Source organism: Tympanuchus pallidicinctus, unplaced genomic scaffold, assembly GCF_026119805.1.
Source record: "Tympanuchus pallidicinctus isolate F22 unplaced genomic scaffold, pur_lepc_1.0 scaffold54, whole genome shotgun sequence".
In the NCBI taxonomy this organism is placed as follows: Eukaryota; Metazoa; Chordata; class Aves; order Galliformes; family Phasianidae; genus Tympanuchus; species Tympanuchus pallidicinctus.
In genome coordinates this window covers 303,350-325,532 of record NW_026294774.1, presented here as the reverse complement: position 1 = coordinate 325,532, position 22,183 = coordinate 303,350, and the positions used below count along the sequence as shown (strand labels likewise).

The window sequence follows — 22,183 nt, the reverse complement described above, 5'->3', positions numbered from 1 at the left end:
TGCTTCTGTCTTCAGTGAAAAAGCTCCCCCTCAGGAATCCGAAACCCTGGAGGTGAGTGAGAGGATCTGGGGAATGGAAGACCTCCCTTCAATCAGGTAAGAGGTGGTCCGAGAGTGCCTAGGCAACACCAGTGTTCATAAATGCAAGGGAGCCGATGGGATGCATCCACGGGTGCTGAAGGAGCTGGCAGATGTGATTGCTGAACCGCTTTCTGTCATCTTTGAGAGGTCTCCAAGATGGGGAAATGCCTGAAGAGTGGATGATAGCCAATGTCACTCCGGTCTTCAAAAAGGGCAAGAAGGAAGACCCAGGCAATTATAGGCCAGTCAGCCTCCCCTCTGCCCCTGGAAAGGTGATGGAACAGCTTGTGCTGGATGTCATCTCCTGACAAGGGAAGAAAAGGAGGTGATCAGGAGCAGTCAGCACGGGTTCACCAGGGGGAGGTCGTGTTTGACCAATCTGGTGGCCTTCTATGATGTTGTCTCTGGCTGGGTGGATGGGGGCAGAACAGTGGATGTAGCCTACCTTGATTTCAGCAAAGCTTTTGATACTGTCCCCCTCAACATGCTTACAACAAAGTTGAGGAAGTGTGGGATGGATGAGTGGACAGTGAGGTGTGTTGAGAACTGGCTGCTGGCAGAGCACAGAGGGTCGTCGTTGGCGGTGCAGAGTCTGGCTGGAGGCCTGTAAGCAGCGGTGTTCCTCAGGGGTCTGTGCTGGGTAAGGTCTTGTTCAACATCTTCATCAATGACCTTGATGAGGGGATGGTGGCCACTCTCAGCAAATTTGCTGATGATATGAAGTTGGGAGGATTGGCTGAAGGCCGTGCTGCCATTCAGCAAGACCTGGAGAGGCTGGAGAGCTGGGCAGAAAAAAACCGGATGAGGTTTAACAACAGCAAGTGTAGAGTCTTGCATCTGGGGAGGAATAATTGCATGCACCTGTACAGGTTGGGGGATGAGCTGCTGGAGGGGAGCTCTGCGGAGAGGGACCTGGGTGTCCTGGTGGCCATGACTGGTTGGCCATGAGCCAGCAGTGTGCCCTTGTGGCCAAGAGGGCCAATGGCATCCCGGGGTGCATTAAAAAGAGCGTGTCCAGCAGGTCGAGGGAGGTGATCCTCCCCCTCTGCTCTGCCCTGGTAAGACCTCATCCGGAGTACTGTGTCCAGTTCTGGGCTCCCCAGTACAAAAAAGACAGGGATCTCTTGGAAAGAGTCCAGCGGAGGGCCACAAAGATGGTGAAGGGCCTGGAGCATCTCTGCTATGAGGAAAGGCTGAGAGAACTGGGTCTGTTCAGCCTGGAGAAAAGAAGACTGAGAGGGGACCTGATCCAGGTCTATAAATATCTAAGGTGTGGGGGGCAGAATGGCGAGGCCAGACTCTTTTCAGTGTTGAGTGGAGACAGGACAAGGGGAAATGGCCGGAAACTGCAGCATAGGAAGTTCTGCACCAATGTGCGAAGGAACTTCTGTACAGTGAGGTGACGGAGCACTGGAACAGGCTGCCAGGGAGGTGATGGAGTCTCCTTCTCTGGAGATGTTCAAGACCTGCCTGGACGCTGACCTGTGAGACATGGTGTAGGGAACCTGCTTTGGCAGGGGGTTGGACTCGATGAGCTCTGAGGTCCCTTCCAACCCCTACAATTCTGTGATTCTGTGAATGTTAGAAATTCCTTCCAAACGTCTAATGTAAATCTCTCTTTTGGTTTGTTGTGTTTCATCCTTGTCCTATTATTCAGAAATGCTTTAAGAAGTCGCCCTCCACCTTTTTTTATTTGAACAAGAAAATGGCTCGAAGATGCAGGAAAGCATTAAGCAGAGTAGTGCCTCCACATTTCAGATCTCCAACACAAGAAAGACGTCTGCAAGTGGGAGCTGATATGTATTACCACTTCTCAACTTCAAATAGTCTCACGTGTCATCCCCCTTTTTAAGCTGAAAACGTTCACTTTTGAGAGGATATTGTGTCTTTTATTTTATTTATTTATTTATTTATTTATCCAAAAAGCACAGTGTTTTCCAGAACTGTGTTTTCAGGACACAGATGCCTTCAGGTACAGGGACACAGACAGTGGTGCCACTGCCAATGCCCTGTGACCAATGCCCAGCATCCACCGCTGCTCCACCCTGCTGCGTATTTGATGTCCCTCATCCTCCAGGTGTCTCCAGCTCTCCTAAATCTGTGACCATGGTTCAGGCCATGTTTTCAGCAGGCCATCTGGACACATGCTCTTCCCACTGCTCTCCAGATGTCCCCATCCCTTGCTCGTTCTTCACTCAGATTCTTCCCAAACATATGGCAGATCCATCACCTTCAGGGAGATTACTGGAATTTGCTCCTTCTCTCCAAAGTCTGATGAACTCTTTTCTCAACTCTTTAACTGTGATTCTATCTATCCTTACTTATCCCTGTCCAACATATCTCTTGTACAAATATTCCCTGTGAAAGACAAACCTCGTTAGATGCAGCTTGGACAAGGCATGCAGCTGAACACTGTGTTTTACTGTTCACTCAATTGCATCATGTTTCCTTCTGTTTGTTGGCAGAAAGAAGAAAAAAAAAAAAAAAAAAACGAGAAATCTTTCCTTGCCCATGTGCAGCTATGTGCGGCTCGTTCTATGAGGAAAGCCGGGGGGAGTTGGTACGAAGGAGGTTTAACACTGAGCAAGCGATTCCAGAGGAGAACAGTGTCGTGAGGAAAAGAGATGCAAGTCCCATGGGGCCAATGTGAGTAGAAATGGGGTGGGGATGTTGAGGTGGATGTTGGTCCACAAAGTGACAAGAGCAAAGCTCATTAGGGGACATCCTGGATCAATACCAGTCGCAAAGTCCTGCTTTAAGTTCATGTTTAAATCTAACAATATGAAAATTAACAAGTGGACTTCGTATTGCCTGTTCTTCTCTTCCCCTTTTAGCTCTCTCCAGATTCCTCACCAGTTTGCTGTACAAGTTCTGAACACCTGAAAAAAGATGACAGGAAGGCACACGGCACAGCACGGCTCTTCAGGTTGTAATGAGCCCCTAAGAGGCATTTGCTGCTGAGTCCATCAACCTCTGGTGCAGAGAGAAGACTGCACAAAGTGCTCAAGGAGACAAAGTCAGAAGGAACAGTGAAGTTTCTTGGAGTATTAATGGGTCCCACTGAGGGCCATTCACAAGCAAGCTTCCCCAGGGACTTGTTAGAGCAGAGAACTGTGATTCTATCTATCCCTTCCTATCTCTGACTAACACATTTCTTGTACAAATATTACCTGTGAAAGGCAAACCTCACTAGAGGCATCTTGGACAAGGCATGCAGCTGACCACTGTGTTTTACTGTTCATTCAATTGTATCATGTTTACAACTGCTGTTGGAAAAAAATGAGAAATCTTTTATTTTCCATGTGCACCTTGTTCTCTGAGGAAAGCCGGGGAGGGCCGGTGCAAAGCGTGTGTAACACTGAGCGGGTGACTCCAGAGGAGAAGGGCAAAGTGAGGGAAAGTGATGCAAGTCCCATGGGGCCAATGTAAGTAGAAATGGGGAAGGGTAGCTGAGGCAGACATTTGTCCACACGGTGACAGGGCAAAGCTCATTAGGGGACATCCTGGATCAATATCAATTGTCAAGTGCTGCTTTAGCTTCCTGTTCATACCCAACTTTAAATAAATAAATAAATAAACAGTCTTCATAAATGCCCGTCATTCTCTTCCCCTTTCAGCTCTCTCCAGATTCCTCTCCAGTTTGCTGTACAAGTTCTGAACACCTGAAGATGACAGGAAGGCACAAGGCACAGCACAGCTCTTCAGGTTGTAATGGGCCCCAGGAGGCATTTGCTGCTGAGTCCATCAACCTCCAGTGCACAGAGAAGATTTCATGAAGTGCTCAAGAAGACCAAGTCAGAAGGAACAGTGAAGTTTCTTGGAGTATTAATGGGCCCCACTGAGGGCCATTATCAAGCAAGCTTCCCCTGGGACTTGTTAGAGCAGAGAATGCTCTCTTTGGAAGCTATGATTACAGGCAGACGAAGGCAGTGGGATGGTGGCTGTGATGCTGAGAAAAGCCTCCTTTGTCTTATGGAGCAGAAAGACCAAGCCCTGATCCCCAGAGCCTTGGCAGGGAGATCTTCTCTGTCCTGCTGGCTCAGGGCCCTTCCTGGGGCAGTGGGGTGGAGGTTTGTCTGATGTCAAATGAAAAAGCAGGGGACAGCAGCTGCCAGACTCTGCATGGGGTGCAAGGATGCCGCGAGGCCCAAGTCCCATGTGGGCAGTGTGTCTCATCCCAGGATGTGGGATGTGAGAAGGGACCACTCTGAACAAGCAGTCAATCCAGATGAAACTTTGAACTTCAGATTCTCAGTTCTGGTGCCTTCCTTTGGACAGTGTCCCGTAGTTTTATGTCCTTTATGTTCTGCAGTGCCCAGAAGTGCACCCAGTGCTCCAGGTGAGGCTGCAGCAGTGCAGAGCAGATCAGGACAATCCCTTCCCTCACCCACATGGCAATGCCATGCTCAGTGCATCCCAGGGGACAGTTGGCCTTCCTGGCTGCCTGGGCACACTGCTGACTCACATTCAATTTCATGCTGACCATGACCCTGAATCCCTTTCAGTGGGACTGCTCTCCATAGTCCCATATCCAGTCAGTGTGTATGTCCAGGGCTGCCCCTACCCGGGTTCAGAATCATGCACTTGTTCTCATTATATAGTTCATCTGCATTTTGTGCTTACCCAGTTCTCTAACTGGAGCACATCTCTCTGTAAGTCCTCTCCACCCTCAATGGAGGCAAGGAGCTCCACCCTATTTGGTACCAGCAGCAAACTTACTCAAAACATTTTCTAGCCATACATGCACTCAATCACAAATGCATTAAAAAGAAGTGGTCTTCAAACAGAGCCCTGGGGAACCCTGCCAGTGGCCATCTGCAAGCCTGATGGAACCCCATTTGCCACCCTCTGAGTCGGACCCACTGGCCAACTGCTCACCCATCACATTATAGTTCTGTCTAGCAATATGCAGGACATTTTGCCCAGACGAATTCTGTGAGATACAATATCAAAAGCTCTCCTGAAATCCTCAAGGATAACATCAGATGGCTTCCCTAGTTCATCTAAATTTGACCTTGTCATAAAAGGATATGAAGTTAAACAGGACCTTCCCTTCATGAACTTGTGTTCTCTCTGACATTGACAGAATTGTTCTTCAGGTGCTTTTTAATAACTCTCAGTATCATTTTTTTCCATAATTTTACCAGGCACTGACTTGAGACTGACAGGTCCAGAATTGCCTGGATAATCTTGCTTGTTCTTATTGAAAACTGGAGCAGTGATTGCCATTTCCCTGTGAACTGGGAACTTGCATGACCTGAGACGACTCCTGATGCCATTTACATGACAGCCCAGAGCAAACTACAGTGTCTTCAGTGAAAGAATGTAAATGTGTCCTAGCTTTGTAATGCCTTGAACTCCAGAGTATGCCACAGGTGGAGCACAGAGGAAGATCTGGCTCTTCTATTGTGAGTTCATCCATTTGGTCAGCAGAATAACACCACATGCTCCTTGGGACAGGTGCAAAAGGCACACTGGGTGCTCTAAGCACAGGGCTGTGGTGGCATTTAGGATGGCCAAGAATGCCTCCCTTCTGGCCCTCAGCTGATGCTCAGGAAGGAGGTGTCTGTCTCACAGATTTTCCACCACAGCTTACAAGCACCAGCACACAGCTGGGATCACCCCAGGCACCTTGGGCATCACTGAGTGTCTGTGTGTGAGCAGTGCAGTCCTGTTGAAGAAAGACCAAGGATTCAGATGAGGGCCTCACACACCGACACCTCATTGTGCACATCTGAACTCAGCTAAGAGGACTCCCGGCTCCCATGGTTCTGTGAGGAACTGATCCCATTTCAGCCCCGGGGTTTCCACCAGCAGATGAGATGCCTACTTTTAGGATTTGGAAGTGATGGTCTGACAGTAATTAGACAAATTGAAACGGCTTTTAAATGGTTTTAGGAAGACATTTCTTAGACATGGGCACAGGAAAATGTTGCCAAAAGAGGCTGTGATGACCAAAACCTGGATCCATTCAAGGTCAGGATGGATTGGATGCTGGACAGGCTGATCCGGTGGTTGGCAACATGGCTGGGGCTTGGAATTAGTTGACCTGCTTCTGGAATCCAGTGGATGTGTTGATTAATTGAGCTGACTTTGAAATACGTTCTGCAGAGATGACCCTGATGCCTTGGAAGAGCTCAGGAGAAACATGGATATCTCCAGGGAGAGAAAGAAATCACATTCTTGGCTGCTGAGCTAGTCTGGTCTACTGGGAAACAGAGAGCTCATACAAGTAGGCAGCACTGCAGAGAGACAGTTGTGCCCATGAGCAGCTCGTGTGAAGCATTCAGCAGAGCTGGGGACATGATCTGCAGGTGACAGGACAGAAGAAAGAGATCTTACACGCTGTGTGGCACGTTAGGCTGTGAGCTCACTGGAGGAGCATTGCCCACAGCCCTTGACAAGGAAAGTCTCTCATTGCAGGCAGCGTTGCGACTTTTACTGCAGGGATAAATGAATTTGGGACATCCATTGCAAAACACACAGAATCACAGAATCACAGAATCACCTGGGTTGGAAGGGACCTCAAGGATCATGTAGTTCCAACCCCCCTGCCTAGCAGGGCCACCAAACATACACATTCAGATCAGGTTGCCCAGGACCCCGTCCAACCTGGCCTTGAACACGTCCAAGGACGGGGCATCCACAACCTCCCTGGGCAGCCCGTTCCAGGGCCTAACTACTCTCCTTGTGAAGAACTTCCCCCTAACATCCAACCTCAATCTTCCCTCCTTCAACTTGGATCCATTTCCCCTAGTCCTGCTGTTATCAGCCCTTCTGAAGAGTTTACTCCCCTCCTGGGTGTAGGTTCCCTTCAGGTATTGATAGGCTGCAATGAGGTCACCCCGCAGCCTTCTCTTCTCCAGGCTGAACAAGCCCAACTCCCTCAGCCTGTCCTCATAGGGGAGGTGCTCCAGCCCCCTGATCATCTCAGTCGCCCTCCTCTGGACCCTCTCCAAGATCTCTATGTCTTTCTTGTACTGAGGGCTCCACACCTGGACACAGTACTCCAGGTGGGGCCTCACAAGAGCCGAGTAGAGAGGGACAATCACCTCCCTGTCCCTGCTGACCACCCCTCTCCTGATGGAGCCCAGGATCCCATTTGCCTTTCGAGCTGCCAGAGCGCACTGCTGGCTCATGTTCAGTCTCTCGTCCATCAGGACCCCCAGGTCCTTCTCTGCCGAGCTGCTCTCAAGGCCCACTCCTCCCAGCCTGTACGGGTGCCTGGGGTTCTTCCGGCCCAAATGCAAAACCTTGCACTTTGCCGTGTTGAACCTCATTAGGTTCACCCGAGCCCAGCCCTCCAGCCTGTCGAGGTCCCTCTGAATGGCATCCCTTCCTTCCGCCGTATCAACCGCACCACTCAGCTTGGTGTCGTCAGCAAATTGCTGAGGGTGCACTCAATTCCTTCATCGATGTCATTAATAAAGATGTTAAAGAGCACCGGTCCCAAGACAGACCCTTGGGGGACACCACTTGTTACCGGCCTCCACCTGGACACAGAGCCATTGACCACCACCCTCTGTCTGCGGCCTTTCAACCAATTGCTCATCCATCGGGTCGTCCACCCATCAAATCCACTTCCCTCCAATTTGGAGATGAGGATGTGGTGGGGGACCATGTCAAAGGCCTTGCTCAGGTCCAGGTAAATGACATCGGTCGCCTTCCCTTCGTCCACCAATGCCGTCACTCCATCATAGAAGGCCACAAGATTAGTCAGGCATGACCTTCCCTTGGTGAAGCCGTGCTGGCTGTCTCAGATCACATGCTCATTCTTTATGTGATCCAGCATGTTGTCCAGGAGGATCTGTTCCATGATCTTCCCAGGCACGGAGGTGAGACTCACCGGCCTGTAGTTCCCCGGGTCCTCCCTGCTCCCCTTCTTGTATATGGGAGTGACGTGACCCTTCCTCCAGTCATCCGGGACCTCACCTGACAGCCACGACTTCTCAAATATGATGGAGAGCGGCTCGGCAACCACCTCAGCCAGCTCCTTCAGGACCCTGGGATGCACGCCATCTGGCCCCATAGACTTGTATTCATTCAGTCTAAGGAGGTACTCTCGGACTTGCTCTGCCCTTACAGTGGGGAGGGATTTACCTCCTTGGTCCCCACATAGAGGTTTGGGGATGCAGGGTTCATGGACGTGAAGAAGACTAGAATCCTGGCCACCAGTGAAGACCGAGGTGAAGAACTCATTCAGCACCTCAGCTTTCTCTTCATCTGTTGAAGCCAGTTCTCCTTTTAAATTTACCAAAGTAGGTACGCCCGTTTTGGCCTGTCTCTTCTGGCCAATGTACCTGTAGAAGGTTTTCTTATTGTTTTTCACATCCCTTGCCAAGTTCAGTTCTGCCTGCGCCTTGGCTTCCCTGATCCCACGTCTGCAAGTCCGGACGGCATCCCTGTACTCTTCCCAGGTGACACAGCCTTGTTTCCAGAGCTTGTACACCCCTTTCTTCGCCCTCAGTTCTCTCAGCAGGTCCTTGCTGAGCCATGCTGGTTTCCTACGTCGCCTGCCCACTTTCTTATTCAGAGGAATGGAGACCTCTTGTGCTTCCAGGAGGGCATCTTTGAAGAGCCGCCAGCTCTCCTCAACATCCCTGTCTTTGAGGGCAGCGCGGCAGGGGATCTTGGCCAGCAATCCATTGAGTAGCTTGAAGTCTGCTTTTCTAAAGTTCAGTGTCCTGATCCTGCTCTTTGCCAGGCCCACATCGCTTGAGATCACAAACTCAACCAGGGCGTGGTCGCTGGAGCCCAGGCAGCCTCCAACCTTGACGCCTTTGATGATCTCCTCGGCGTTGGTAAGCAGCAGGTCTAGCAGCGCTTCATCTCTGGTCGGTCTGTCCAATACCTGAACCAGAAAGCTATCGTCAATGGATTCCAAGAGCCTTCTGGAGCTCTTGCAGCTCGCCGTGTGGTTTTTCCAACAGATGTCCGGATGGTTGAAGTCCCCCACCAGGACAAGAGCCCGTGAGCCAGACATCTCACGCATCTGGAGCAAGAAAGCCTCATCAACAGCCTCCCCTTGATCAGGTGGTCTGTAGTATACCCCTAACACCAGCTGACCTATATTAGTCCCATCTCTAATCCTAACCCACAGGCTCTCAACCTGTTCCTGACTGTTTCTCGTAGGGAGCTCCTCACAGTTTATCCAATCTCTGACATAGAGAGCAACTCCCCCACCCCTCCTACCTCGCCTATCTTTCCTAAAGAGTCTATAGCCGTCGATGGCAGTATCCCAATTGTGGGAGTCATCCCACCATGTTTCTGTGATAGCAACAAGGTCATAACTTTCCGAGTGCATCACAGTTTCGAGTTCCTCCTGCTTGTTACTCAGGCTGCGTGCATTGGTATAAAGGCACTTCAGCCGGGCTATCCGTCTCGCCACCTTTATAAGGGATCTAGGATCCCCTAGAACAGCAGCATCCCCAGCATCCCCCTGCCCTACTCCTTCCCTATGCACTCTGCCGTCATTGCCCATGGAGTTTGGTACAAGCCCTCGAATGACCCATTCAACCCCAGTGGCGCTTATTTTGTCCCCTTCCCCCTTCATTCCTAGTTTAAAGACCTGTCAATGAGTCCAGCTAATTCTTCAGCTAAGATCCTCTTACCCCTCAGGGACAGGCTGCATGCGTCAGCAGCCATCATGCCAGGTGCAGTGTAAATTGCCCCATGGTCAAAAAAGCCGAAATTCTTGCGCCTGCACCAGCTCTTAAGCCATCTATTGAAGAGTTGGGTATTTTGGATCCTCCCTGTACCTTTCCCTGACACCACGGGGATAGAAGAAAAGACCACTTGCACCCCAGATCCTTCAAGTATTCGCCCCATTCCCCTGAAGTCTTTCTTGATAGACCTCAGGCTTTCCTTATCAACTTCCTCGCCGCCAGCCTGAATTACTAAAAGTGGGTAATAATCCGAAGACCGAATCAACCCAGGAATTTTCTTTGAAATGTCCCTGACCCGTGCCCCAGGAAGGCAGCACACCTCTCTGCGGGTAGGGTCGGGCCGGCATATAGGACCTTCTGTTCCTTGCAGAAGGGAGTCGCCTATGACAATCACCCCCCTGTCCTTGCGGGTAGAAGCAGTCTTGAGGGTTGGGGGCGACCGCTTCGCCTGAGGCAACCTCACAGGTGAACCTGTCACCGCACTCTCACTCGTCCCCCCTTCGACTTCCAGGGCCTCAAACCTGTTCGCAGAGGCACCTGGGGAGCCGGGGATGGTCGGGATGGGGGATGCCCCCTCCGCCGAGCAGGTACCCGTTTCCACTCCTCCTCCCTTCTCAAATTGCTGAGAAATTTGAAAACAGGCTGAAGGCATTCCATATTTCTTTATTTTGGATAAAAACCTGCTCCAGCTGAGGGCTTTCCTGCTGCAGCATCAGAGCACAGCCCTGGGTGCTGCGTGTCCCAGGACGGCTGCAGGCTGTGCAGCCATGGCTGCAGCCGGGTGCCCAGGGCTGTCCTGCAGAGCAGGTCCTGCTGTGCCCCAGGGGCTGTGTGCCGGGGCAGGGACTGTGCTGCCTGCCAGGCTCAGCACTCAGCTGCCTGGGGAGCTGCCCAGGGTGCTGTGGGGAGACGTGTGGGGGGAAGGAGCCCCCCGGCAGGGCAGGGCAGGGCAAGGCAGGGCAGGGCAGGGCAGGGCAGGGCAGGGCAGTGCAGGCTCCTTCTGCTGCTCCAGCTTTCTGCTGCCCCTGCCTTCTGCTGCTGCCTGGGGCAGGGGGATCACAGATACTCTGCTCCTCAGGGTGTTTTTAAGGGCAGTTTGTAGGAAAAGCAAGGTAGAGATTTTCCTTTTCCTTATCTCAGGGAGGGGAAAGGATTGGAGGTAGAAATCTGAAAGGGGCTGTCAACTTTGAGCACAGCTATGAGACTCCGGAATTGTACTTCTCTCGATCACTTGCACTGTGAACGGTCACACAGAATATGGTTTCAGCCTCTCCATTCTCGAAGGATGGAACCTGTTGAAATTATCATTGTTTTCTGCAGACACAGATAATGCACATACCCTGTAAACAGGCAGCTTTCTCTGACAGAAATTGAACTGCACAGAGGTTGGGGTTGGGTGCTCTAAGAGCAGTTGAGGTAAAGATATCAGACATAGAAATAGCTGAAAATACCCAGAAAGAGCTAAGATTAGAAAATGAGAAAAAGTCAAACTCTCCATAAGTTACTTTTTCTTATGGAATGCTGAACTTCATGAAATTAAATTCAAGTAATGGGGCTAAATGAACATTTGCCAAAGAGAAGGAAAAAGTTTTATAGTATAGCAGGAGTGACTCTGAGAATGGTCTTGACTCATCATTATCTTCTGCATTCTGAACAGGACTCCATGCCCAGGAACTGCAGATGCCCAACAGCAGCTCCATCAGCCAGTTCCTCCTCCTGGCGTTGGCAGACACGCGGCAGCTGCAGCTCCTGCACTTCTGGCTCTTGCTGGGCATCTACCTGGCTGCCCTCCTGGGCAACGGCCTCATCAGCACAGCCGTAGCCTGCCACCACCGCCTGCACACCCCCATGTACTTCTTCCTGCTCAACCTCGCCCTCCTCGACCTGGGCTGCATCTCCACCACTCTCCCCAAAGCCATGGCCAATGCCCTCTGGGACACCAGGCACATCTCCTATGCTGGATGTGTTGCACAGACTTTTCTGTTTGTCTTTCTGATATCAGCAGAGTATTCCATTCTCACCATCATGTCCTATGACCGCTACGTTGCCATCTGCAAGCCCCTGCACTACGGGACCTTGATGGACAGCAGAGCTCGTGCCACCATGGCAGCAGCTGCCTGGGGCACTGGGCTTCTCTATTCCCTCCTGCACACTGCCAATACATTTTCACTGCCCCTCTGCCAAGGCAATGCTGTGGATCAGTTCTTCTGTGAAATCCCCCAGATTCTTAAGCTCTCCTGCTCACACCCCTATCTCAAAGACATTTGGGTTCTTGTGGTCAGTGCCTCTTTAGCATCTGGCTGCTTGGTTTTCATTTTTTTCACCTATATGCAGATCTTCAGGGCAGTGCTGATGATGCCCTCTGAGCAGGGACGGCAAAGAGCCTTCTCCACATGCCTCCCTCACCTCGCTGTGCTCTCCCTCTTTGTCAGCACTGGTACCTTTGCTTATGTGAAGCCTCCTTCCCTATCCTCCCCATGCCTGGATCTGATAGTGGCAGTGCTCTACTCAGTGGTGCCTCCAACACTGAACCCCCTCATCTACAATGTTAGAAACAAGCAGCTCATGTGTTCAGTTAGGAAAGTCATTTCACAATTTTTTCTGAATTAAGTTCACTCTCAGTTCTTGCAGTCTTTAGAGCCACTTGTTCTTATTGTTCTCTCTGATAGACGGTTATGTTCATCTGAGTTCCAGTGAGGAATGACTCTGATTTGTTTATATTTCCAGCTGTATAAATACGTGTCTAAATGTAAATCAGTGCTAACCTAGCGTCTGCTTAATAAAACAGGATATCCACATTGCTCCGCCTGTAGTTTTCCTGAAGGTTGTGGAGAGGCCTTGAAGAGAGGAATGAAGAACTGAGTAGAGGGCAGAGGAGCACCTCTGGGAAAGGGATCTGGGGATTCTGGTTGATGTCAAGTTGAGCATGAACCAGCAGTTTGCCCTGACAGCCAAAGGATCCAACTGTCCGCTGGGGTGCATCAGGGCCAGCACTGCTGGCCGCTGGGTGAGGGAAGGGATTGTCCTGCTCTGCTCTGTGCTGGTACAGCCTCACCTCAAACACTGGGTGCACTTTGGGTGCCACAGTTTAAGAGAGACATCAAACTTCAGGCATAGCAGTGGGCAGGTGACAGTCCTGGTGCTGTCATAAAGGTCCCCCACACCTAGAACTGAAGCGACAAAAGCAGCTGCAGCAGCTGCACGTGGTGGAGGGGGTCAGCACAGGGGAAGGGGCTGGGATAACACTCAGACTCTGTCATGATTATCTCTAGATTTATCCACATCCACAACAGCAGGACGAAAGTCCCACAGGTCCACTGGCCCAAAAAAAGGGGGAGGGGAACAAGGAGAGGGAATAAAGGGGAAAAGAGAAAAAGAAAAAAGAAAAAACAAAAAACTGCATCAACAGTCTGTAGAGGAGAATTGATTTAGCAATTATAATAGTCAAAACACAGGTTAATTGGGATTGAAGCTAACAAATGAAATAAATGAAAGTTTCTGAAAACTGAGGTTCTTACTTTAACCAGCAAACGGAGAAAGTCTCATGACTTCCAGACAGCTTTATCTTTCTGGAAAATAGAAACAGAATAGCAAACTCTTCTAGGAGCTGCAGTACATCTCTTCTCTTCTGAGACTCCATGATGGATGATGTGGAATACCAACAACAAATCATAAAACCACCACAACACCACACAGACTGGTGTCATGTGCAAACTGGACGTGAGTGAACTCAATCTCACAGCAGGAACGTGGCTGACAAAGGGCATTTGAAAACATTCTTTCTGTATACTATAGGATAGCCTTTAATTCAGGGATGAGGTCTGTATCTTTAGGAATGCAGCTAAATGTCATCCAGTGTCGGTGGATAAGGAATTGGCTGGATGCTCACAGCCAGAGTTGTGGTCAGCAGCTCAATGCCCATGTGGAGACAATGGTATTTCTCAGGGGTCTGCAGGTGGTACTGGTGCTATTTAACCTCTTTGTTGTTGACTGGAACAGTGCTGTTGAGTGCACTTTCAGCAAGTTCGCAGGTATACCAATTTCTGTGATGAGGTCAGGCCAATAAAGAGAAGGGATGCCATCCAGAGGGACCTTGACAAGCTACAGAGGTGGGGCTGTGCAAAACTGATGAAGATCAACAAGGCCATGTGCAAAGTTATTCACACGGGTCAGGGAAGTCCCAAGCACAAATGCATGCAGGGTGGAGAATGCACTTAGAGCAGTCCTGAGGAGAAACACTTTGGGTGTTAGTTGATGAAAAGCTCAACAGGCAGTGTGCACTTACAGCCCAGAAAGCCAACCATAATCTGGGTTGCATCCAATGAAGTATAGCTAATAGGTCAAGGGAGGCAATTCTCCTCCTCTCTTCCACTCTTGGGAGACTCCACATGGAGTACTGCATTCAGATCAAGGGCCACAAACAACAGGACATGTATCTGCTGGTGCAAGTCCAGAGGAGGGTAACCAGGATGAGCAGAGAGCTGGAACATGACTCGTGTGCAAAGAGAGGCTGAGAGACCTGGGGTCATTGAGCCTGGGGAAGAGACGTCTCTAGGGAGACCATATGGCTGCTTTTCACAGCACAAGTCTCTACAAGGAAGTTAGGGAGGGAGTCTTTATCAGGAATGAAGTGATGGCACAAGGGCTAGCAGCTTAAACCAAAGGAGAGGAGATTTAATTGAGAAGTTGCCCAGACAGGTTGTGGCAGTCCTATCCCTGGAGAAGTTTAATGTCAGTTTGGATGGGGCAAGAGAAAGGTGCCCCTGCTCATGGCAGAAGGATTGGAACTGAGTAATCTTTTCATCCATTCCAACCTGAACTGTTCTATGATTCTATGATTCTACAGTTCCCTGGTGGTGGGAAACAGCGGGAAAGAGAAAAACTGGGGAAAACTGCAGCTTGGATGGTGGAGACAGGCATGAGGAAAAGGCTGCCCAGAGAGGTTGTGCAGTCTCCTCCTATGGAGATATTCACACCCATCTGGATGCATGCCTATGTGACATCCTGTAGGGTACTTGCTCTAGCAGGGCAGGTTGGACTCAATGATCTCTTGAGGTCCCTTCCAACTCCTTTGATTCTGTGATGATGTGAAATGTTGCTCAAGTAGTGCTGTGGTGCCAGAGGTCATAGAATCAGAGTAGCATAGAATGGCTTGTATTGGAAGGGATCTTGAAGATCATTTAGTTCTAACCCCCACACTGCAGGCAGGGCAGCCAACCACTAAATCAGACACTAAATCAGGATGCCCAAGATCCCCATCCAGCCTGGTCTTGAACACCTCCAGGGATGAAGCATCTGCAACTTCTCTGGGCAGCCTGTGCCAGGACCTCCCCTCCCCTCAGTTTCTAATCTAAATCTCGACTCTTTTATTTTTGAACTGTTCCCCCTTCTCCTATCATGATCTCCCCATGTAAAACATCATTTTTCCTCTTACTTCCAAGGTCTCTTTAAATATTAGAATCATAGAATAGAATTATTAATAGAATTATTAATAGAATTGCACAGCTGCAATGTGTTCTCCTTGGAGCTTTTTCTTTTCCAGGCAATTCAAGTTCAGCTCCCTCAGCCTGTCTTCATAGGAGAGGTCCTCCAGCCTAATCATCCTCATGACCTTCTCCAAAAGCTTTATCTCATAGTCTGGATGGGTCTTTCTGAGGGCTGAGTAGAAAAGGACAATGCCCTCCCCTGCTCTGATGACCTCCTCTCTGTTGATGCAGCCCAGGGCACAGTTGACCTCTCAGGCTGCAAGCACACACTGCTGGCTCCTGTTACAGTTTTTGTCTACCAGGACCTCTAAGTCCTTCCCCAGTTCTCTCCAGGACTTCTTCCCTCATACCTGGGATTGTCCTGACACAAGTGCAAAAAACTGGCATTTGATCTTGTTGAACCTCATGGTGTTTCTTTGGGCCCACTTTTCAAGCCTGTCCAGTCCCTCTGGATGGCAGCCTTTCTTTCTGTCGTGCCAACTGCACCATGCAGCTTGGTGTCATCAGCAAACTTGCTGAGGGAGCGCTCTATCTCGTCATCCATGCCACTGATAGATGTTGAAGAGCTCTGGTCCCAAGGCTGACCCCTGTGGACAGAACTTGTGATCGGCCTCCACCTGGTGGAGCTCATTTCCCAGACAGCCATTTACCACAGTCCTTTGGCTGCGACCTTCCAACCAATTTCTTCTCCAATGAGCAGTCTGCCCTTCAAATCCATCTCACATATCTCTCCACAGAGATCAGGATGTGATGTGGGACCATGACAAAGGACTTCCAAAAATCCAGGTAGATTTTTGTACCAGTCTGTGTAACCGATGTATTGAAAAAGCACCCACATTATCATTCTGACCATAAAAAACTACAACATTTAATGAAGTATTGGGAAAATACTGCTTTCTCATTTAGATCCTTAAAATATTGAGCTAAACAAAGCATAGTAAATCTGAGGACAAAGGTTGCATTGTAGTAAAACATCTTTTTCCAGCACACACAAAGAAATTGTTTATTAGATTGTTGCTTTGCTTACAACTGGCACCTGGTGGATAAGTGTGCTTCTGTAACTTAGCAACCTTCACTTTGGGATCCAGAGAGCTGTTATTGGAATGGTGTGGAGTTCAGCACATGACCAAAGCATTCAGAAGTGAATCTTTACCTGAACTGCAGGGACACAACAGACTGGGTCTGACAGTGAGGACAGAAATATCTAAATTGTACACAGGGATGATTTAGGAAGTTACTGTTAAATATTAGGAAAATAGGTCAGGATGTGAGAGAACAAATATGAAACACAAACATGGCATGTAACTTTGATTAGAGTAAGTAGGTAGGGAATGAGAGGGATGTGAAATTCTAATGAACGGTGAGCAGAGTTCTGTGTTGCAAATCATTTGAATTACCTAAAGTATGAGTCAAATGTGTGGTGGGTTAGGTGTAGTTTCAATAATACATGAATGTGAAAGGAACACTGAATTCAATAGCTGTTACAAAGTGTGGGAAAAAAAAGAAAAACAAACAAACAAACAAACAAAACCCTGCATTTGATATGTAGCCATTAACGCACACCACTTGTTGTCACTGAGTTTTAAGCAAGGAAAGAATAAAGAACCTTTATGCCACGACCCAGGAATTGTTGGATTTTGTTTTCTCCCCCATCCTGCTAGGAGGGGCAGTGACAGAGCAGCACAGGGGGCACCTGGGAGCCAGGCAAGGTGAGCACAGCACAGCTGGGCGCTGAGTTCCAGGTGATTCTGGGGTCCCAGCCCTGCAGCACGAGGCTCCGTGTGCCTTCCCTTCTGCAGGACAGCCCGGCTCTACCACCCCACAGGCAGCCCCTGGCAGCTCAGTGCAGGCACTGTGTGGGGCAGCATGCGTGCAGTGGTACAGAGATGTGCCCCAGCACAGCCCCTGACACCGCATGTCCTCTTTCTCACAGCACCTACTTCGTCCCCTTTATTTCATCTTCCTCTTCACCATGGTGCCATTATGGCTCACCTTTTAGCTCTTTTCCCCCAATTTGGAAAACTTCCATTGCTTGTTTTGCCACAGTCAGCAACTTTCTATCTTGGTGCACTGTAACTCCAAAAGTTTATACCAAACTGAAGAACAAGTCCTTGCACCTGGTGGATGCAAATTGTATGATTTCAGTGCTTCTGTGAAACGTGTTTATTGATAAAAACAGAGCTGTTCACACACTGAGCAAACCTAACCTGGGAAGATTTGGGATGACCACAATCTGATTCCTTTTGCTAATGTAATGTATTGGTCCATATTCTAATACATTGATCCCTTTTGCAAATCCAGCCTGTTTCAGCTCCACGGTGCCTGTTGGCATCTCATCTGCCTGCAGATACAGAGGTGGAACACAGAGGCTGTGAGAGTCAGCCCACTGACCCAGACTTCATATGAACTGACCCAGAGTTCATATGGGCTCCAGGAGAAAGAGAACAGGGTGATGCCTCAGGATATTTTTTGGAATCCAAACATATCTTTAGGAACAAAACCACTCACATGATTACATACACATATATATATATATACAAACAGCAAAGAAAATTGTACCTATTAATATAAATAAAGAAAAATTATAAAGAGTATAAAATATAATACAGGCTTGTAACAGAGCAGACTGTGAGTCCTTTATAGAGACAGATAAGAATTTTATCCCTGCTCAAATGTGACCATGACATCATTTTCCTCAGAGCATCCTTGAGCTCCTGGTTCCTCATGCTGTAGATGAGGGGGTTCAGTGTTGGAGGCACCACCGAGTACAGAAATGAAACCACCAGGTCCAGGGATGGGAAAGAAAGAGACGGGGACCTCAGATTGGCAGATATACCAGTGCTGAGAAAGAGGGACACCACGGCCAGGTGAGGGAGGCACATGGAGAAGGCTTTGTGCCGTCCCTGCTCGGAGGGCATCGCCAGCACAGCTATGAAGATCTGCACATAGGAGAAAAGGATGAAAACAAAGCATCCAAATGCTAAAGAGGCACTGACCAAAAGAAGCCAAATTTCCCTGAGGTAGAAATCTGAGCAGGAGAGCTTGGTGATCTGGGGGATTTCACAGAAGAACTGATCCACAGCATTGCCATGGCAGAGAGGCAGTGAAAATATATTGGCAGTGTGCAGCAGGGAATTAAGGAAACCAGTGCCCCAGGCAGCTGCTGCCATGGTGGCACAAGCTCTGCTGTCCATCAAGGTCCCGTAGTGCAGGGGCTTGCAGATGGCAACGTAGCGGTCATAGCACATGATGGTGAGAATGCAATACTCTGCTGAGATGAAGAAAAGAAAGGAAAAGGTCTGAGCAACACATCCAGCATAGGAGATGTGCCTGGTGTCCCAGAGGGCATTGGCCATGGCTTTGGGGAGAGTGGTGGAGATGCAGCCCAGGTCGAGGAGGGCGAGGTTGAGCAGGAAGAAGTACATGGGGGTGTGCAGGCGGTGGTGGCAGGCTACGGCTGTGCTGATGAGGCCGTTGCCCAGGAGGGCAGCCAGGTAGATGCCCAGCAAGAGCCAGAAGTGCAGGAGCTGCAGCTGCCGCGTGTCTGCCAACGCCAGGAGGAGGAATTCAGTGATGTTGGACATTTTTACTTCTGGGTGTGGAGACCTATTGAGGAATGGTAAGGAACAGAGATGCTAAGCCTGCCTTTCGAGGAATCAGTTTTGCTCTAAGTCAGTGGACAAATGAAGGTTTTTACCAATCTTTCCTGCATTTGAAGAAGGATGTTTTCTGCAGTTGAATGAGTCAGATTCTGTCCACTATCTCTGTGGGAATATTCCCTGTTGATCAAAATGAGAGATGAAATTGGTACATTGTCCATCTGCCTGTGTACGAGAAGAAGGAGGGATTCATCTCTTCATATTTCACCCTCCTTCAGACGTGTCCCTAATATCAGAACTAGAGATCTCATGCTCCCATTCTGGGCATGGAAATGTGGCTCATGAAGATAAAATTGATTCAATCCTCTGCATATGCCCTTATTTTCTAGTGTACAGTCTGACTTTGCACCAATTCCAAATATTCTACTACAGTATTTTTCCTGGTTCCAAATGAGTAACGAAATTTAAACAACTTTTTTTTCTGTATGCACACAGATGAAAGTAAACTTCTCACCTTGCTCTTCAGAAGACAAGAGGTAACATAATCAACTACTTATGTGCCTCTTTGGGATTCAGATTACCCCATAAAATTTAAGAAATGGAAAAATTCTTCAGGGCTTTCTTTGTTCTCAGTATAAACACAAGTCTGCTCAGAGGCAGAATGTCCGGGCTGTGCAGAGAGCCATTGTCCAACTCCTCTCTTCTTCAGCTCTGCTCTGGGGAAAAGGAGGAAAGGAACATGGTGAGGCTTCTGATTCTTGGGGCTGGAGAAAGGCCACAAAGGAGCTGTGCCCATCTTGGAGCTTGTGGCAGCTTTCCAGATCCTGCGGGGTGAGGGCTCACTCCTGAAACTGAAACAACCGCACCGCACGGAGCTTGAAATGCTCAAAGGAGACAGGAGCTGTTGCAAAAGTGCCAGAGAGAGAAAAGTAGCATGACACATACATGGAGAAAGGAGAAAAAGTATACTGTGATTCACCTGGTAAGGGAAGCAAGGAGTGAAAAGACAGCCAGCACTCCAGAAAGCCTTTTCCTTACCACCCCTCAGATTGCAAAGTCACAGGGTGTAACTCTCAGCCTCTTGGATCTCTCATCAAAAGGAGCCCATGTCTGGAGAGATGAAACTCTGCTCTACAGAGCTATGGCTGCAGCTCATGGCCTGGCCCCAGGGCTAAGAAGGCAGAGGCTGTGCCGGGTGGGAGGGACGCACAGGTGGTTTTGCTCATAGGAAGATATCTGCATTGGAGGGACAGATGGAGGGCAGCCCAAACCCACCCTGCAGAGCCATTCTGAGACAAGTTCCCTGTCTCTGTCCCCGTATCTGCATCCTGGTGCTACTGGCTGTAGCTATTTCTTACCACCCACAGACCCCACCCCTGCCCCTGTGCACTCAGCTGTGCCCTGCAGACCCCTCCTGGCAGCAGGGCAGTGCTCATGAGCATCTCCTTCTCTGCAGGTATTAAGCAGCAGGCCACACAAACACTGATGTGTCCAACAAAAGGGATTCAGTTGCTGCATGCAAGCAGAGGAGTGGGCATGGATAATTTGTAAAGTTCCTGTCAGGTTTGATGATCTCTCAATGTAATGATTCAGATTTCTCATTGCTGTATCCTAAATTCTTCTCCCTTCCCTTTATGAGGAATCTAAAAGCACAAACTGAACCAAAACACAAGCTCTGCTTTTCCTGTACTGGCAGAAAGATATCTTGAACTTCCTGCTTTGCTGTGGATACATGAATGCCCTGCCCCAGGCAGAAGCAAAGGCCCGTGCGCTGCCCTGCCCTGCCCTGCCCTGCCCTGCCGGGGGGCTCCTTCCCCCCACACGTCTCCCCACAGCGCCCTGGGCAGCTCCCCAGGCAGGCTGAGTGCTGAGCCTGGCAGGCAGCACAGTCCCTGCCCCGGCACACAGCCCCTGGGGCACAGCAGGACCTGCTCTGCAGGACAGCCCTGGGCACCCGGCTGCAGCCCTGGCTGCACAGCCTGCAGCCATCCTGGGACGCGCAGCCCTCAGGGCTGTGCTCTGATGCTGCTGCACAGAAGCTCTCAGCTGGAGCAGGTCCTGCTCTGCAATAAAGAAGCATGGAGTGCCTCCTGACTGATATGCTAGTCTTAGAAGACCGAGAGAGATTGGATGGTCTTGTGTACTTTGCCCTGCCTAGAGAGACTTACTGTGTTAAGGTCTGCGAGCATTGCTCCTCCAGTGAACTCAGCCTTCTCCCTTCTACACAGCCTGTTGCATCTCTCCCTTCAGTCTCCTCGTTGTCACCTACAGGCCATATCTTCTCAGTCCTGCACTGTGCAGAGAAACTGCTCCTGTACCAGCAGCTGTATGAGCTCCCTGTATCTCAGAAGCCCAACCCAGCTCAGCAGCAGAGGCACAAGGGATCCCTTGGATTCCTTTAGGCTCCCTGCAGATGTCCCTAAGGCTCTGCAGGAAGATACGTGGAAAAATACTGAAGGAGTCCTTGGTGTTCTTTCCCTCTGTGTGGGAGAGCACTTTTCTTCCCAGCCATGTCATTGTTCCTGTCAGAGACAGAGTTAAGTAGAAAAGCCACTCTCCCTTGTCCTAACACAGACAGGACACCTGGGTAGTGACAGGCAGGAATTAACATTAACAGGTGCCCAAGCAGAAGAAAATTACTCAGATGAGTTGATTGAGCTGCCTCTTGCTGGATCTGGAGATATTCTTCTGGTGGGAAATCTCTCTAACTGAAGTGAAAGATGCCTACGTGGAGGCCAATTGAACCTCTTCTCTACTTATTTTGTTCAAAACGTCACCCAGAAATACAGAGCTGAGAAAATGGATTCATGTGCCATAAGGAGAACTAAGTCTCTCTCTCTCTTCAGCCCAAGCTATACTCCCCAGCTGCCCTGGGAGCAAAACGGCCTTTGTCTCATGTACACCCTTCATTGCCTAGCCATGTTCAGGGTGGCTGAGTATAACACACATGCCCAAATACTGATGCATATGGCCCCTCCAAGTAAAAGCCAAATATGGCCTCCACTCTGCTGCCAGATGGAAGGACAAAAATGCACTGCCATTGTCAGTTGTGACATGCCACTTGGCTGCCTCTCACTCCAGTTCGTATTGGAGTTCTAGCACGCCTGGTGCAGCAATGCTTAGCTGTGGTGTGACTTCATTCCGGCCATGATAGTCCTCTCGGCCTCCACTCTCCATTAGACTTTTGTGCCAAATAGGACATTAGTGAGCATGGAGGACCAAATGGGTGAGTGAATCTTGCTGATTACTCCTTGATTCTGCCCTTCGTGAATCAGATGATGAGGGAGAAACAAAAGGGTTTCAAAAAGGTTTAGCTGCAACAGAAGGGTCCTCTGAGAAACCAGCCAAGGTA

At 49.5% G+C, this 22,183-nt stretch overlaps 3 protein-coding genes, 1 long non-coding RNA gene and 1 pseudogene across 8 annotated transcripts in view; 3 read left to right on the top strand and 2 right to left on the bottom strand.

The window, feature by feature from the left end:
* LOC128091903 (olfactory receptor 14J1-like) overlaps window positions 1–22,183 on the top strand; it is a 335,467-nt gene that overhangs the window by 183,086 nt on the left and 130,198 nt on the right. The gene's annotated exons all lie outside the window — the stretch shown is intronic.
* Window positions 1–22,183, bottom strand: part of LOC128091882 (olfactory receptor 14J1-like) — a 148,651-nt pseudogene that overhangs the window by 24,233 nt on the left and 102,235 nt on the right.
* The window catches only part of LOC128091909 (uncharacterized), a 233,459-nt gene that overhangs the window by 144,098 nt on the left and 67,178 nt on the right, over window positions 1–22,183 (top strand). The window lies entirely within an intron of this gene.
* LOC128091878 (olfactory receptor 14C36-like) overlaps window positions 1–22,183 on the bottom strand; it is a 112,862-nt gene that overhangs the window by 57,211 nt on the left and 33,468 nt on the right. The gene's annotated exons all lie outside the window — the stretch shown is intronic.
* On the top strand, window positions 11,392–12,356 carry LOC128091894 (olfactory receptor 14J1-like). The gene has a single exon (XM_052705299.1). The coding sequence runs from the start codon at window positions 11,427–11,429 to the stop codon at window positions 12,354–12,356; it is 930 nt and encodes a 309-aa protein (XP_052561259.1). The 5' UTR covers window positions 11,392–11,426.